This window comes from Cydia fagiglandana, chromosome 5, assembly GCF_963556715.1.
Source record: "Cydia fagiglandana chromosome 5, ilCydFagi1.1, whole genome shotgun sequence".
NCBI classification, from domain to species: domain Eukaryota; kingdom Metazoa; phylum Arthropoda; class Insecta; order Lepidoptera; family Tortricidae; genus Cydia; species Cydia fagiglandana.
In genome coordinates this window covers 4387431-4401880 of record NC_085936.1, presented here as the reverse complement: position 1 = coordinate 4401880, position 14450 = coordinate 4387431, and the positions used below count along the sequence as shown (strand labels likewise).

Below are 14450 nucleotides of genomic sequence, written 5' to 3'. Positions count from 1 at the left end.
CCGCAAAGGTCCCATAAAAACATAGAGTAGGTAGATATCTATGTACAATCTTTTTAATACATTTTTCAGAATCGAAATTAAATTTACTATCATTTCATACAAACGCATTTCCTTCCGACGTGATTTTTATCTTACAAGAAGTAAGTAGGTAGATCTTGACAAAACGAGTGAAAATAGAAAACTTAGACATTGATATCCATTTTAGGACTTACAAAGGGCAAATACATCACTGGGTTTATATCATTTTACTATAAAACATCTAATAGGTAGTGAGTGATTGCTCTGTACGGAGCCAGTGTAATCTGTACTTTAATCTGCGCATTATCGCTCAGTCCATCGCCTGCGAGTAACGCGATACTTTCCCCGTATCGGGTCGATCGGCCTTACGTTCCAGTTACGTGTACGGGGCTCTGCCGTATTCGGATTTCAAGATATTCACAAGAGACGACACGTACTAGATCCATTCTAGATACGTTATAGTTTAAATATCAAACCAATGTCACTTTTACGTTAGATATATAGAGTAAGATATCTATTAGATGTGAATTGGATCTCTAAGTCATATCCTGTGGAAATCGTTCAAGAGTATCTCCAGAATCGCGCAAATGTCAAATTTGACAGGTTAGATCTTAAACATGTCGTTATCGTATCTTGGTGATGTTTAAAAGATATCTAATAGATGTTTATTTCAAAATCCGAATCGGGCCCTAATTCGTTAGGAAATCAGACCTCGTAAGCTTCAATCAAATTCAAGTCACGAGTATGAATGCATTTTGGTGTAAAAAATCAAAAGCGACTTTATGTCGTTGTCATAAAGTTGTTAAGAGGAAATGGACTTTGATTAAATTTGGTTCTGGTCATCACATGTTGGAATCTAAGAAATGTGAGGAGAATACAGTACATGTACCTAAGGGTTATATATACCTAGATTCAAATGCAATAATATGTCCTCTATTTTGGCACAGACTAAACATAGTAGTAGTAGGCGGGTTATTCTGCCATACTTATTAATCATAATTATCATAATTTAGGTAGGAATTACAAAAAGCTCTAGTTTCTGATTAAGCTTTAAAGAACTACAAAAACAGCTTCTGATTTTATATCTCTGTACAAGTATAGTCTGAATCAGGCGATCTGATCTAGTTTACTCAAAGAGTCTCAAGAATACAATACCATTGAGTGGTAAACCACAAATTAGGATAATCACCTCGTAGTAAAAGCAGATTATAACCGCCTTGAAATGTTAGTATAGATTAACGACTCTATTTCTTTAAATAATAGACTACAAAATACACTAACTAAATAATGGCTAACCTAACTTTTTTTGCATTTAACAACCATCGACACTCAAAAAGAATTCACTCAGTAGAAAAACAGCTATGAGATACCATAATATTTCATTATATTATCGGCTCTATAGTCTTATCATAAGGATAAAAATGCTTTGAAGATAAGGATAACACTTCAAACGTTTTGCATTTAGAGATAACAGATGTGCCGCCAGGGTCGTACTCGCATTGTTGCAATTGATAAGCACGTGGTTTATCTGTTTATGTCGGAATGTTATTTAGTGGTAATTTTTTCTGACCTATACCTAACTACAATTGTAATTAAAGAGCGAGCGAGACACCAATAAAAAAAATGACCTGGCCTCTTATCACATTGTATAAGATTATTTTTGTATAAGAATCTGTTGATTTTGGACACATGGGATTATTTTTTTATATATACACTGACGTAACTTTTTTCTGGCTCTAGTAGTATGTAAAACATTCTGCAGATTGAAGATTGATATATATTTGTATAAGAACTTGTTGATTTTGATTAAATATGATTATTTTAGGTAACTAATATGTATAATAATTATACATTTTTATCTTTCTGCATATTTTATTTAACACCAGAATACGTCCCTGTCGTGGCTAAGGTGCATGTGACTTTCCAAAAGATTGAATATGATGTTATCTTTTTAGACCATTTTAACCCCATTCAACAAGAAATAAGGTTTAAAATTCAATATACATGCAATGTACTTCTAACTTATTTTGTAAGTAAATTGGTTGGCGCCTACGAGAACAAAAGCAGATAATAGGATTGTAATAGAACAATGCCATTGTTAGTACAGGTAAGTGAACAAGATCAGTTCAAAAAATTTTAACAATACAGACTGTGTACTAGCGATAACTAAAATAAATAATAAAGTAAGGTCAGTATTGCATCTGCTTTAACATTATAAACAATAACAATAAAAACATAAAGCCCAATAAAATAAAACAATCAATACTAATTTTATTGACGTTCGTAACATTGACACATATTAACATAGACCGTTGCCTAACATGAACACAACGCAATCCAGACCAAACAAAGGCATTAAATTACAGCTTTGTATGGAGTGGCGCCTAGATTTAGTCTACAAGTAAGTTAGATATGGATATTATAACTAGATATGTGTAATAAGGCACGACTGTGCTACGTGAAATGCCTAAAGCGCTAGATTATGTAAGGTCCATTTATAACATTTATCACAATTACAACCGATATATTTTCTAACATAATATTTCCACATGTTGAACTGCATGTTACAACTTTCCCACGAGTTTTCTACAGTCATTTGAAACAAAATTTATTCGACAATTTCGACAGGCACATAAAATAAAATCTTGGAATGAATGAATGTTAGAATTAGAATGAACACTCTTAACTGGCCATCGGTGGACCTTGTATCTTTGCATCAAGGTTTAGGTGCCAAAGATGGATAGATGAATATAAGGAAAGTAAATGGTTACTTTCATACTTTCCATTAGCTAAGCTGGAATAAACTAGCTTTTGAAATTAAAGGGGAGCGCCAAAAAACAGCTAGATTTAGGATTAAAAATCTCTTTCGAAAGTTTCTAAACCCACACGTATTTTCCATGAAAGTTGGAAATTAAATATTGTTAAAATGAAGTCCTCGAATTACATAGGTACCTGTTTTAAAAACAGATTACAATTTATTATCTCCTTCAATTTCTGACCTGCTCTCTCTAATATAATAATCGTTGGAAAACGAACATATTCTCATCATTGATATTCATTGACGTTCGTTTAGTTATTTTACCTGACTTAAAATTACGACTGCGAGTAAAACAGTACTATTTACGACTATTTACCTCCACATTTTATGTTCAGCTCGTATATCCTAAGTACTTTTACATAAATTCTATAATCTCAAAGTAATTAATCGGATCGCAAGCGAGCAAATCATTATGGGATGAATTATTGGCCCAATTAGTAAGCTTATTACTCCGACGAATCAGTCAGTATAAACCAAAACCATTTGCTTGGTAACTAACTACTTTAAATATTAAAGCTGTGGCAATAGATGGAGTGGAACGAACTCGCTTTTGAGATTGTGAAGGCTTCGAGACATATTCGGAGAGGTAAAATATGATACCAATTTCATTTAAATATCGGTACATCACGTGCAAGTGCAATGAACAACTGATGCTATGGGATTTTTGTTGGGAGCCGTCCTGTGGCAAAAAGCTCACTTAGCAAGTCATACTCAATCGAATTGATACTAAAATGTGATGATTTCAAGTCACTGATTTCACGAGTTGAAATTATATTACACTATGATTATTTTTATAATTGATTATGCTAACGAAACAATATTTATTTACATTGATATTGAATTTTATATTGAATCATTAACGACGAGCAATCACAATTTGTAATTGAAATAGGATTTTGTTTTATGTGAAATGTCATGGGTAATTTATATCTACATAATGCATCTTAAGTACTTAGGTCTTAAGATAGCCATGGAATGTTGTTAACTCTGACTGGTACTTGAACACTTCCTTGTATAAACATAGGGCCAATATGAATAAACTTTATTTTAGCTAGTACCTATGTATTGAATACCTATTGATAGTATCGTATTCACTGTTTTGTAAGTGTAATCATTTCCTGATTACAAAAAGACTGATGAAATTTGTTAAATGTACTAAACTTAACAAAATCGTACTACAAATATGATTTAAACTTACAGTAAGCTGCCGAGATAACAGACCCTCTTGTGTTTCACCAACGTGACAGGTGCGACAATTCGACAAGTCTCATTATTGCTGACGTGACAGGCATCCATGGGCTACGGTTATCGCTTACAATCGGGCGGGCCGTATTCTTGTTTGTCATCATCATTGTATTATTTAAAAAAACTTTATTATATCGGCAAAAAACAGGTATTTCTCTTGCGATGTTTATGATGATAATGATAACAATTGTCACAAGATTTCAAAGAACTTTCGGTAATTGTTCTTCTCACTGTTAATTAATTAACGTGCAACGTTATTTTATATGGAAGATACACTCTTCATTAATTAAATTTACTTTGTTTTACCAATAATAGAGCAGTAATTCAATATTGTTGTGTAAACTATATCAAACGGGTGCAACAGTTGCTGTATCGCCAGTCCTAATAGGTTGGCCTAGTTCAGCAGCACGTAGCGACACGGCTCAGACGAACGTGCCTAGACCATTGACTATTATTGTTCTATTACTATACAAATAACTAAAATAATTCATAGATACCTACTCGTATGTATATAACCTTAAGTTTTTGCTAGATCCTGGTTCGTGACAAAATAATATTAATTATACAAAGAAGTGCATATCATAGCAGATGAACTCAATCATATTTTAACCGTTTTGTACCTATTTATTCCCTTGGAAGTGGTATAAGTACACTAATAACAGTACAGGACCACTAACAAATAAGGGATATTCCAAATCTAAACACTATTTATCAAAAAATATATCCACGAAACTGTGGCAGTTTACTTTATTATCTTTTAATTAGTTTCTGTGATTAAACAAATGATCATCTTTTTTTATCCATCCTAACAGTGTACCTAGTTATACTTTACACAATTTATTCATAAGATAAGAGCATCCGTTTCTTACAACCAAATCCACAGTGATAAGGATGGATGCTTATCATGCTAACAATTAAATTTATATTATCTTAAAAAGTAAAACAGTGCATCTTTATCATTTGTAAGCTCATTCTGTTTTAGTTCACTTAAAGAAAGAATACCTATTCCTTCCTATACCTACTTCCTACCTACCTATTTCCTATACCTTCAAATCAAGAGTGAACAGGCACCATCTGGGCGAGCTCGCTCCGTCGTAGGCCACGTCTACGCCTCGGCTAGTCTGTGGCCATGAGTAAGCCCATTCATAATAAAAAAAAAGCTCCATTTACCTCAATAGTAACACCCACATTCAAAAGTAAGTGTGCAATCCGTTCTTTATATGTTTTAATTTACTTACAGAAAAAGTTATTAAAGATCGCGTACCGTGGAAGAAAGCAGACAGTAATTGTCGAGGTGGCGAGACGGTGCGAAATATCTGCGATTGTCTCGAGTTACTTTATGCAGAGATATTAGTACCTGAATAACTTGGCAAGTTTATGTAGTAGCGCATATCTAAATTTTCTCTCAGTTTCAACACATTAATCTACATCGTGATGCAAATTTGCATGAACGCGTTTTGAATGAACGAGCTCTCACTGTATATTTTGGTGTAAATTAATTTATGAACAATATTTGTTTCTGTGAATTTTTAGATTACGAAGCTTAAAAAAGTATCAACTAAAATATAACCAGAAAGAACAACCAAAGGAATATTTGCTGTAGTAGTGTAGATATTAATTTAGATACCGACTCGTAAAGAACATACCCTGTTTTCTGTGTGTAATAAATTAATTCTAAGTTTCATTTACTTTTAATATTTTCCACGTTTAACCACAAACAGATTTAACTTCGTGTCACCAGAGACAAATACACACAAACCAATTAAATTGCAATTAAATGCTAATATGATCAAATTCTAATTCGAGAAAAGATATTTTGTACTCCAAAGTGAAAAGCGCTTCGTCATATATCAAATTCAACAACACAATCAAAAGATATGTCAATAAAAAAACCGGGCATGTGCGAGTCGGACTCGCGCACGAAGGGTTCCGTACCATAATGCAAAAAAAAAAGCAAAGAAAAACGGTGACCCATTCAAGTAGGTACTGACCACTCCCGACGTTGCTTAACTTTGGACAAAAATCACGTTTGTTGTATGGGAGCCCCATTTAAATCTTTATTTTATTCTGTTTTTAGTATTTGTCGTTATAGCGGCAACAGGAATACATCATCTGTGAAAATTTCAACTGTCTAGCTATCACGGTTCGTGAGATACAGCCTGGTGACAGACGGACGGACGGACGGACGGACGGACAGCGAAGTCTTAGTAATAGGGTCCCGTTTTACCCTTTGGGTACGGAACCCTAAAAGGATAGAAATAATATCTCTTTGTTATAGTGATCAACGATGACTTTGAACAGTCACGCTATCAATTACGATCAAGTAATTTGTTCTATTTGTTTCAATAAAACGAATTACAGATAACACCGGGCCCTCTCAATTCACTAAAAGTACTCTGTAATTTTGTATAGTGACTCTTCAATCCATTCTTCCGTAACTTGGACATGATTTGACAAAGTAAAATATTGATTTTGACGGTTTTAATGACGATTTTAAATCAGGTAAGTAGCTGTCATTGTCGGATTAGTTTAATACTTTGATTATTGATTGTTATTGGTTTAATACTTTGATTGACATAACGTCAATCAATGCCTTCCAGTATGGTTGAGGAAATAATTACTTAAAGTGTGTTTATATTATATATATGTATACGTATAGTTTTGTATCTTTAAATAGGTACGTACCCGATTCACAAACTTGTTTTTAGTGCTTAATAACCTATCAATTTTACAACAACTACAATACTTAGAGGCATCTTTCGAAATGCCTTGTTGTAAGAAAGATTTTTACCAACATAAATATATTAATTATAACATCTAAATAAATATTAATGACAGCCATTATTACTTTTTTCTGTAATTGGTGTTCACCATACTGAACTAAAATAAATGACTTCACTTTAAACTAACGAGCAAAACATTACTTTACCCATTGTTAATAAACACTTCATTGAGTATTCCGTCTACATTCTTCACATAAACAAAAATCTTACACAACGTAATGTTTGAGAAACAAGTTACTTGTAAATTAACGGTATTTCTGTGTAAAATAACTAGAAAGACGAGTTACTTAAAACGACAGACAAATGACGTCTCTTGACTCGGAGTCTGTTGTACAGAAATAATATGTATATGTACTTACTTATTTTGTATACATAACGCCAATTAGCGGTCTAAAGTGATTGAAATCATTCAAATAATAAAATAAACAAAACTCTTGAAAGCCGCATAAACCACACGAATTATGGAGAACTGTCAAGTGAAGCTATCTATAAATCCTACATTGTAATTGTAAGTATGTAGGTCGTGGCCAGATCATAGAATTTGATATGATCATTACTAATTTTAAATTGGTTATTGGTTAGTTAGGTTAGGTTTAACTTTTTCATGACGTGGCCATCCGATCATTTTCTTGAAAATGATTGCCACATCATGAAATGACTGATTCTAAAATCTGTCCATGACATGTGGATTAGCAGTCTTTACTATAAATTGTCTCCAGTGTAACTAAACGGTGACAGCGGTTGAGTAACTGCAGTGCCTGACAGCAAACTCTTAACTAACCAAAGTTGCACCTTATGTCTTCCCAATAAGGTTGACAATTTGTCAGTAAACTGTGTTGAAGATGGTACCTATAGTCAGACGGTGTTAAGGTCGGCTGACTCTGCGAACCACAGCCAATTCAATTTCAAACTCCCAAGAATGAGTTATCAAATTGTTTTTTAACTTTTTTGGCATAACGTCGAAGAAAAAGAGAGAGCCGCGTTTTTTTTGTTTTATTAATCACCTGAGCTAATTGTTTTTTATGATACTATTTAATAATGTTTTTAAGATATTTTTGTTGAAAGTCAATCATTAGATTTCGCTTTCGAGAACTTTAATCTGAAAGTAAGTAAACAGTTTTAAACAGGTAAATAATTTGCATTATAACTTGACACATTTCTATTTTAAAAATTCTTTGTAAGGTTTTTTAGAATAACCCCCTTATTCAAAACGCGCTAAAAACCTCAATCGTTTGTCCTTATCTGTCATTTTGACTTATGTATTTGTAAGAAAGGGATAAAACATAATTTAACTAAATCAGGCCCGTAAAGATTTATGAATAAGGGGGTTAATCTTTAAATTAAAGTCAAACAGTAAAAGCTTTCGTTATAAACCCGTATCAAGTTAGACTCAAGTTGGGCAACTCGGCGCATGCGCGGCGTCGCCCGCTCAGCCAATCAGCGTCGAGGCCAAGAGTTCCACGAACTCCCGCGCGCACCCCATTCGCCGAAAAGCGCGCCAACTTACGAATACCTGATTTGAAAATGGAAACGTAAGCTCGTACACGTGCGATAGTACTATACCTACGTTGTTGTAGTCGTGCTTGGAGCAATAGAAAGTTTGTTTCGAATGTAATGAAACGAATCGCTGTTGTGTGTTCGTTTGAGCTATTGAAGAATAGAGCCTTCAATTTCATTTTTATAGACATTGTCTTCATAAATTAAACGGTATTGTTTAGTATTTCTTTAATTTTTTTTGGTTTGTTTGTTTGTAGTTTTAATAATAATTTTAAGATAAATTTAATGTAAGTTACTTATACTAGGAATAACTTGTAACATTAAAACTAGCTGATAACAACTCAAATAAAAAAAAATGGTTGATATTTATCATTTATTTCAACGACTTTATATTTTTATATGCACCTCATCGTCAGCAAACTAACATAATACGCTTGTTTGTCGTAACTGTATGCACAGTTTTATTAATTTGAACGCAGACTGCAACTAATTATCCGTTACAATATCAGATCGCTAAGACAAAGAGCTATAAAGCAAAGCGCTCTATCTATAGCTATAGTACAGCGTAGAGCTCACAGGTAGAGCTAGACTTAAATCACGACCAGGGCCTATTCCGTAGGAAGGAACCAGTCTGTCCTGTTCCGGGGTTTAGCCGCGTAATAAAGTAGCTATTTTGAGCGTGCAACACGTAGCAATGGCTTCTTTGAAAACTGTAAAAACACTAGTTCCGTTTATTCATTTAACAAAAATGGATGGATTGAGAGGTTCATTTTTTTGTTTACTGGAGCTTCGTACTCTTTTTTATCCAGTACTTGTATTTTCAATATTTAGTACTTACTTGTGACAATTGATTTAACTTTAGGTTACATTTCTTAGAATTCAGGTATTGCTGTGTAGTTGGAAAATAAATCCTTTTACAAAATCATAACGTTATAGTGTGAAACAAACACCGTTTGCCCTCTCACCTTGCAAATTGTTCTCGAACCCAAGTTAAAGGTTTAGTCCTTACTGAAAGTAATTTTCTAGCGTACCAGGAAGGCTATCTTCTCGTATAGTACTATCTATTCCAATCTATAGAGTTCCTGTAAGTGATAACTGTAAAAAATACACAAAATCGAACACCCAATGGTCATTACGAATTCGCAATGTTGCCTTTTGGAATCAATAATAGTCCTTCGGTATTCAAAAACACTTGACAATTGATATTTTAAGTACGCTTTTTTGCAAAGTGGACATATGTCCACGAACATAGGTTCACGATGTAATTTTAATTCACCCATATTTCAGGACAACAAACATAAATTTGCATAAAACCTTTGTCGATTCTCTTTATACGTTCACTGTTTCATACCCGGAGTAATTAACAATGGAGCCGCCATTAACAGGCATTCCCCTCTGTGGAAAATAGGCGGCCAATGGTCAACCATATGTATGGACTGACGTTTATCTGACATGACGTACCTATACATTTGATGTGCCCCTCCCCCGCAAAAAACGGCAGACTATTTTGTACCGAAAATTTTAGACATGGCGTCTCCGTTGTTAATTACTCCGAGGTTTCATACGATCTGCTCATCTCAAAAGTACTTCGTGACGCGATAGATTTGTGTAACAAGAAGAGGGTCTCGAACTCAAGCTCAGGGTCCGCGGCCTGAATAAGGCTCCGACGGAGGCATTGTTCGAAAAGGTCACGTTTGATGGAGCGCCCGCGCAGAGGCCCGAGCGCTCTTAAACTTTACTCTTTGATCTACTTATATGGACTTTAATGCTTTGAGATAAAGTCAAATTTAGACCAAAATAAACCTTTTAAGTTCTCTGAATTAGAATGGTCATGCTTTTATTATTAAGTAACCAAGTTCCAGGTACTGCCAATATCAGAGTAAAAGTAATAATTAATCGATCACAGCGATGGGGTTTACTGCAAAGATAACTACCATTTTTAGGGTTCCGTACCCAAAGGGTAAAACGGCACCCTATTATTAGGGTTCCGTACCCAAAGGGTAAAACGGGACCCTATTACTAAGACTTCGCTGTCCGTCCGTCCGTCCGTCCGTCTGTCACCAGGCTGTATCTCACGAACCGTGATAGCTAGACAGTTGAAATTTTCACAGATGATGTATTTCTGTTGCCGCTATAACAACAAATACTAAAAACAGAATAAAATAAAGATTTAAATGGGGCTCCCATACAACAAACGTGATTTTTGACCAAAGTTAAGCAACGTCGGGAGGGGTCAGTACTTGGATGGGTGACCGTTTTCTTTTTGCTTTTTTTGTTTTTTTTTTTGCATTATGGTACGGAACCCTTCGTGCGCGAGTCCGACTCGCACTTGTTATTTTTTGTCCAAGCGTTTTCAGCATTGCGATACTGCACAGCATCCTTGGTACAATGCCTCAAGGGCCTATTTTAGATTGAAGCTGGTTATTAATTTCGTTTATTAGTACCACTGTATAGATCATGTATGTAAACAAAATATTTTTAATTTTTGTCCAAGTATAAACTACGCGCCAATGAAGTATAGGTACTTTTATCGATATTTTACACTAGCAATTTATTATTTTAATCGGCCATAAATTTCACATAATCATCGCGCGACAGTCTTTCAACAAGTACCTAGCCATCGTAAACAGTTATTTTGCAAGGCATCACGTAGGCAGCTGCAAAACAAATTAAACTAGTGGCTTAATGAGACTTACCTTAAGTGCGCAAAAAATGCAGGACGGGCCGAGGCAAGCGTGGCCAGAGAGCTCGCGGAAGCTGCGCCGGAATATGTCCAGATGCCACAGCACCTGCGGACAAACGAATGGATTAACTTAACACCATGCTGGGTAAGAACAGTTGTATTAACCACTAGCTGCCCAGAGAGCTATAAAAAGGTCTCTTGTTACATTCTAATTTGGACTTTGTGTTGACAAAATAAAATTTCATTTTGCTTGGCAAGGTTTTGACGTACGGGCGGCTAGAGGTTAAGGTTAAACAAGTTGGATAAGCTATCAATGCAAATGTCTTAATGGATGTACATAGGCAAGTTACGAGTGCCTTGTAAAACCTGCAATATTGTTATTGGTCCAAACCAGTTATAACAACGTAAATAAATAATTTAAAAATAAATAAAAAATATCCTGGTTACGGCACCAAATTGTTACATTTGCGAGTCATTCACAATAAACCCTATAAAATTAGATAAACATTCTGTTACTTCTTTGGGTTCCTGGTTTTATTTTGGGTAGATGGATTTATAAGTAGATAAATAGAGCAGCAAATGGTAAAAACGCAAGCAGAATAAAGTATTCTTCGCTTTCTCAAAGTATCTATTTCAGCATCTGACAGAAAGTGTCATTCAAACTGATTTATCACGCGATAAACACGATATGATGCGCCGTTAGAATACTTAAGCTTCACAATTGTAATTGCATTTTATTTAAAGTCGCGTGTTAAGTCGTTTCAGGAAATTCTAGCTGTTTGCCTTCCCTAGTCCCTAAAAAGTCGATTTCCTCCTGTTTGACTAAATAATAAAGTTACGTTACTTCATTGGGTCGTAAATTACCGCGCGCAATTTGCGTGACTCGTTGTCGATTCAAAGTTACGTTTAAATAGTTTGAGTGACGTGAGATATTTCTCTACCATTGTTTACGAAAATCTTCCTCAGTTTCTAATTAAACGAACATGAAGATCCGGACGTAAACACTGCTAGTACAAAAATAGCGGTACAGCTGATTAAGTTATATTTTCCCATCTGTGGATGTAATAAAGTTTGCAGCTTTTTCGTATCGAAAAATGAACATTTAGTAGATAATCTAGTAGTTCTGCACACGTGTCAAAAGCAGCTGCATCGTTCCAAAGTATAAAACATCTTATAATTCAACGCCTTGGCTATTAAGTCTTAAAATGCTATTTATATTTTGTTTTCGCTCGAAGCATATGCCGATCGTAGATAAACACATTGCGTTTCATATTAAGTGCATGATTGGGTTTTAAATTAATCATGCGGCAGTTGCTTGAAGAAACGCCGCGTCATCTTTGTATTTTTCGGCAGAACGGTGGTTGGTTTTGAGGTGTTTTTCTCCTGATTGTGACGTTAGATGCAGTTCGGTGCGCGTGGCGAGCGTCAGGTGCAGGATGACATGTGACGTCGCAAAAAATGGCGATCGCCCTCGACAATACGAGTAGCTACATAAGGCGCTAAGTAAGGCGCTTTACCTATTTAATAAAATACGAGTGTCTTGATGAACTTATCATTTTATAGACTGTGTCCGTATCAGTAGTAACACAGATGGATACGTGTAATTTCAAGATTGAATATTAAATTAAAATTAAATTAGATTTACGATCCAATTTTTTTTTCAAGAATGGCCTTAAAATCAGAAGACGATAACGACGACGACGACGATTGTATATATTCTGCTTCTAATAAACTACCATGAGGCATAACCCGTGTATCTAAATTTGATTTTATTAGCAGTCGCTTGTATTTTTATGCTAGGTTGGCAACTTTGTTTCAACGAAGACAGTTCTAGGCAGATATAGTACAGGAGGGTGATTCGAAAAGTTATCTAGAAATTACACTTTTGACAGCTGACAGATTCTATCCATAGCCGTTTTATAACAAGAAATACTGTCTGAATAGGTTTCCGGAGCAGTGGTTTCTCATTTATTCAAAACTTTTAAACAACTATACACTATTCACAATTCGCTTCACATCGGAAGCAATAAGTTAATATTCTTATTACTATTATTACCCATGAACACATTTTATAGCTAAATATAATATTAAAAACCTGTTCGTTATTATTATTTATTATAGACCTCTTAAAACGAGGCGAAGCTATCGGTTACAAAAATAATGATCACACGACGCCAACACATTTCCTGTTGCAACCTACGAAATTGATGTATTTATTGTCATAATATAGTATTAACCAGCTTAAAAAGACCCACTGTAGATAAAAAGAAATCAGTATTCAAGTGGCTGATTAAATTGGTTACTATTGATGAAGGCATCATTTCACTCTCCGGTTGATAATACCACTTTATATAGATGTATTTCAGCTAAACATGGCTCCACTTTATATAGACCTTTTTCAGCTAAACTTGACGTAGTATTGAAGGGGCTACTTATAGCGGTTACTCCAAAACTCCAAAGTACGTCTTGACGTTGTCATATAAAACCAGCTTAAATAGATCTTTTTGAGCATTAATAGATGTAGCATCAATGTGGCTATTTAAGCTGGTTGTAGTGGCATATCTAAGGTTATTATAGGTATGATGAAGTGTCGATATGGTTTGGTTAACAGTGTATAACTGCCTACGATTTATGGAAGCCCTAATGATAGGCTATTATTGAACACGTAAGTACACATTAGACGCTAATAGCTAATCACGTATCATTTTAATTACCTGCCGCAGTTAATGTCTAGTGAGAAATGTCATTATTAGAGGAAAAATAGTGTAATAAATACTATTTTTAATCAGAGATTTGGTAATAATGAAGAAAGTTAATGTGCCGTTATAAAATGAGAATTTGACTTGATCGTGTCAATAAAAATGAGCCATATAAGTGTTAAACCTCCTTGTCTATGCTGCCTATCTATTGAAATTCTATATTTCAGAGCAACGTACATATTTGCCTATGGGGACGAAAAACTTTCAATATTATTTAATATTACTTGTGCTCCGATTATAAATAAAGGGTACCTACCTAGGAGAACTTCTCATACACAATTACAGAATCCAGCAAGCATCTGCCTCTTGTAATTGATTACAAGATTAATAGAATCAATTTGTTTTGCTCGTATTAATTACAAGACCAAAGATGCACATCTGTCAGTCTAACTGTCAATACGTTTTTGCTATGCACATTATTTGACCAGATTAGGAGCATAGCTTGTTATTCCAGAAAAGCGTATGTCTTAAAACAAAACGGCATCTACTTCTTTTTAGTTTTTATTAAGAAGGGGAGTCCCTTGCAGCGCCCTCTGTCCGTGTAGTTCACTAAGTTATCCCAGCACATGCACCAGTGTATCGTGACCTGGAGACCCATAACAATTATATGTTATCAGGGATCACTTATACTGGATTTCTGAACCTTG

General features: G+C 34.7%; 1 protein-coding gene across 2 annotated transcripts in view; it reads right to left on the bottom strand.

The window, feature by feature from the left end:
* The window catches only part of LOC134664270 (uncharacterized), a 121239-nt gene that overhangs the window by 54619 nt on the left and 52170 nt on the right, over positions 1 to 14450 (bottom strand). For both annotated transcript variants that reach the window (XM_063520818.1, XM_063520820.1), the window contains exon 2: positions 11058 to 11150. In XM_063520818.1, the coding sequence (XP_063376888.1) occupies positions 11058 to 11150 (93 nt within the window). The remainder of the gene's footprint in view (positions 1 to 11057; positions 11151 to 14450) is intronic.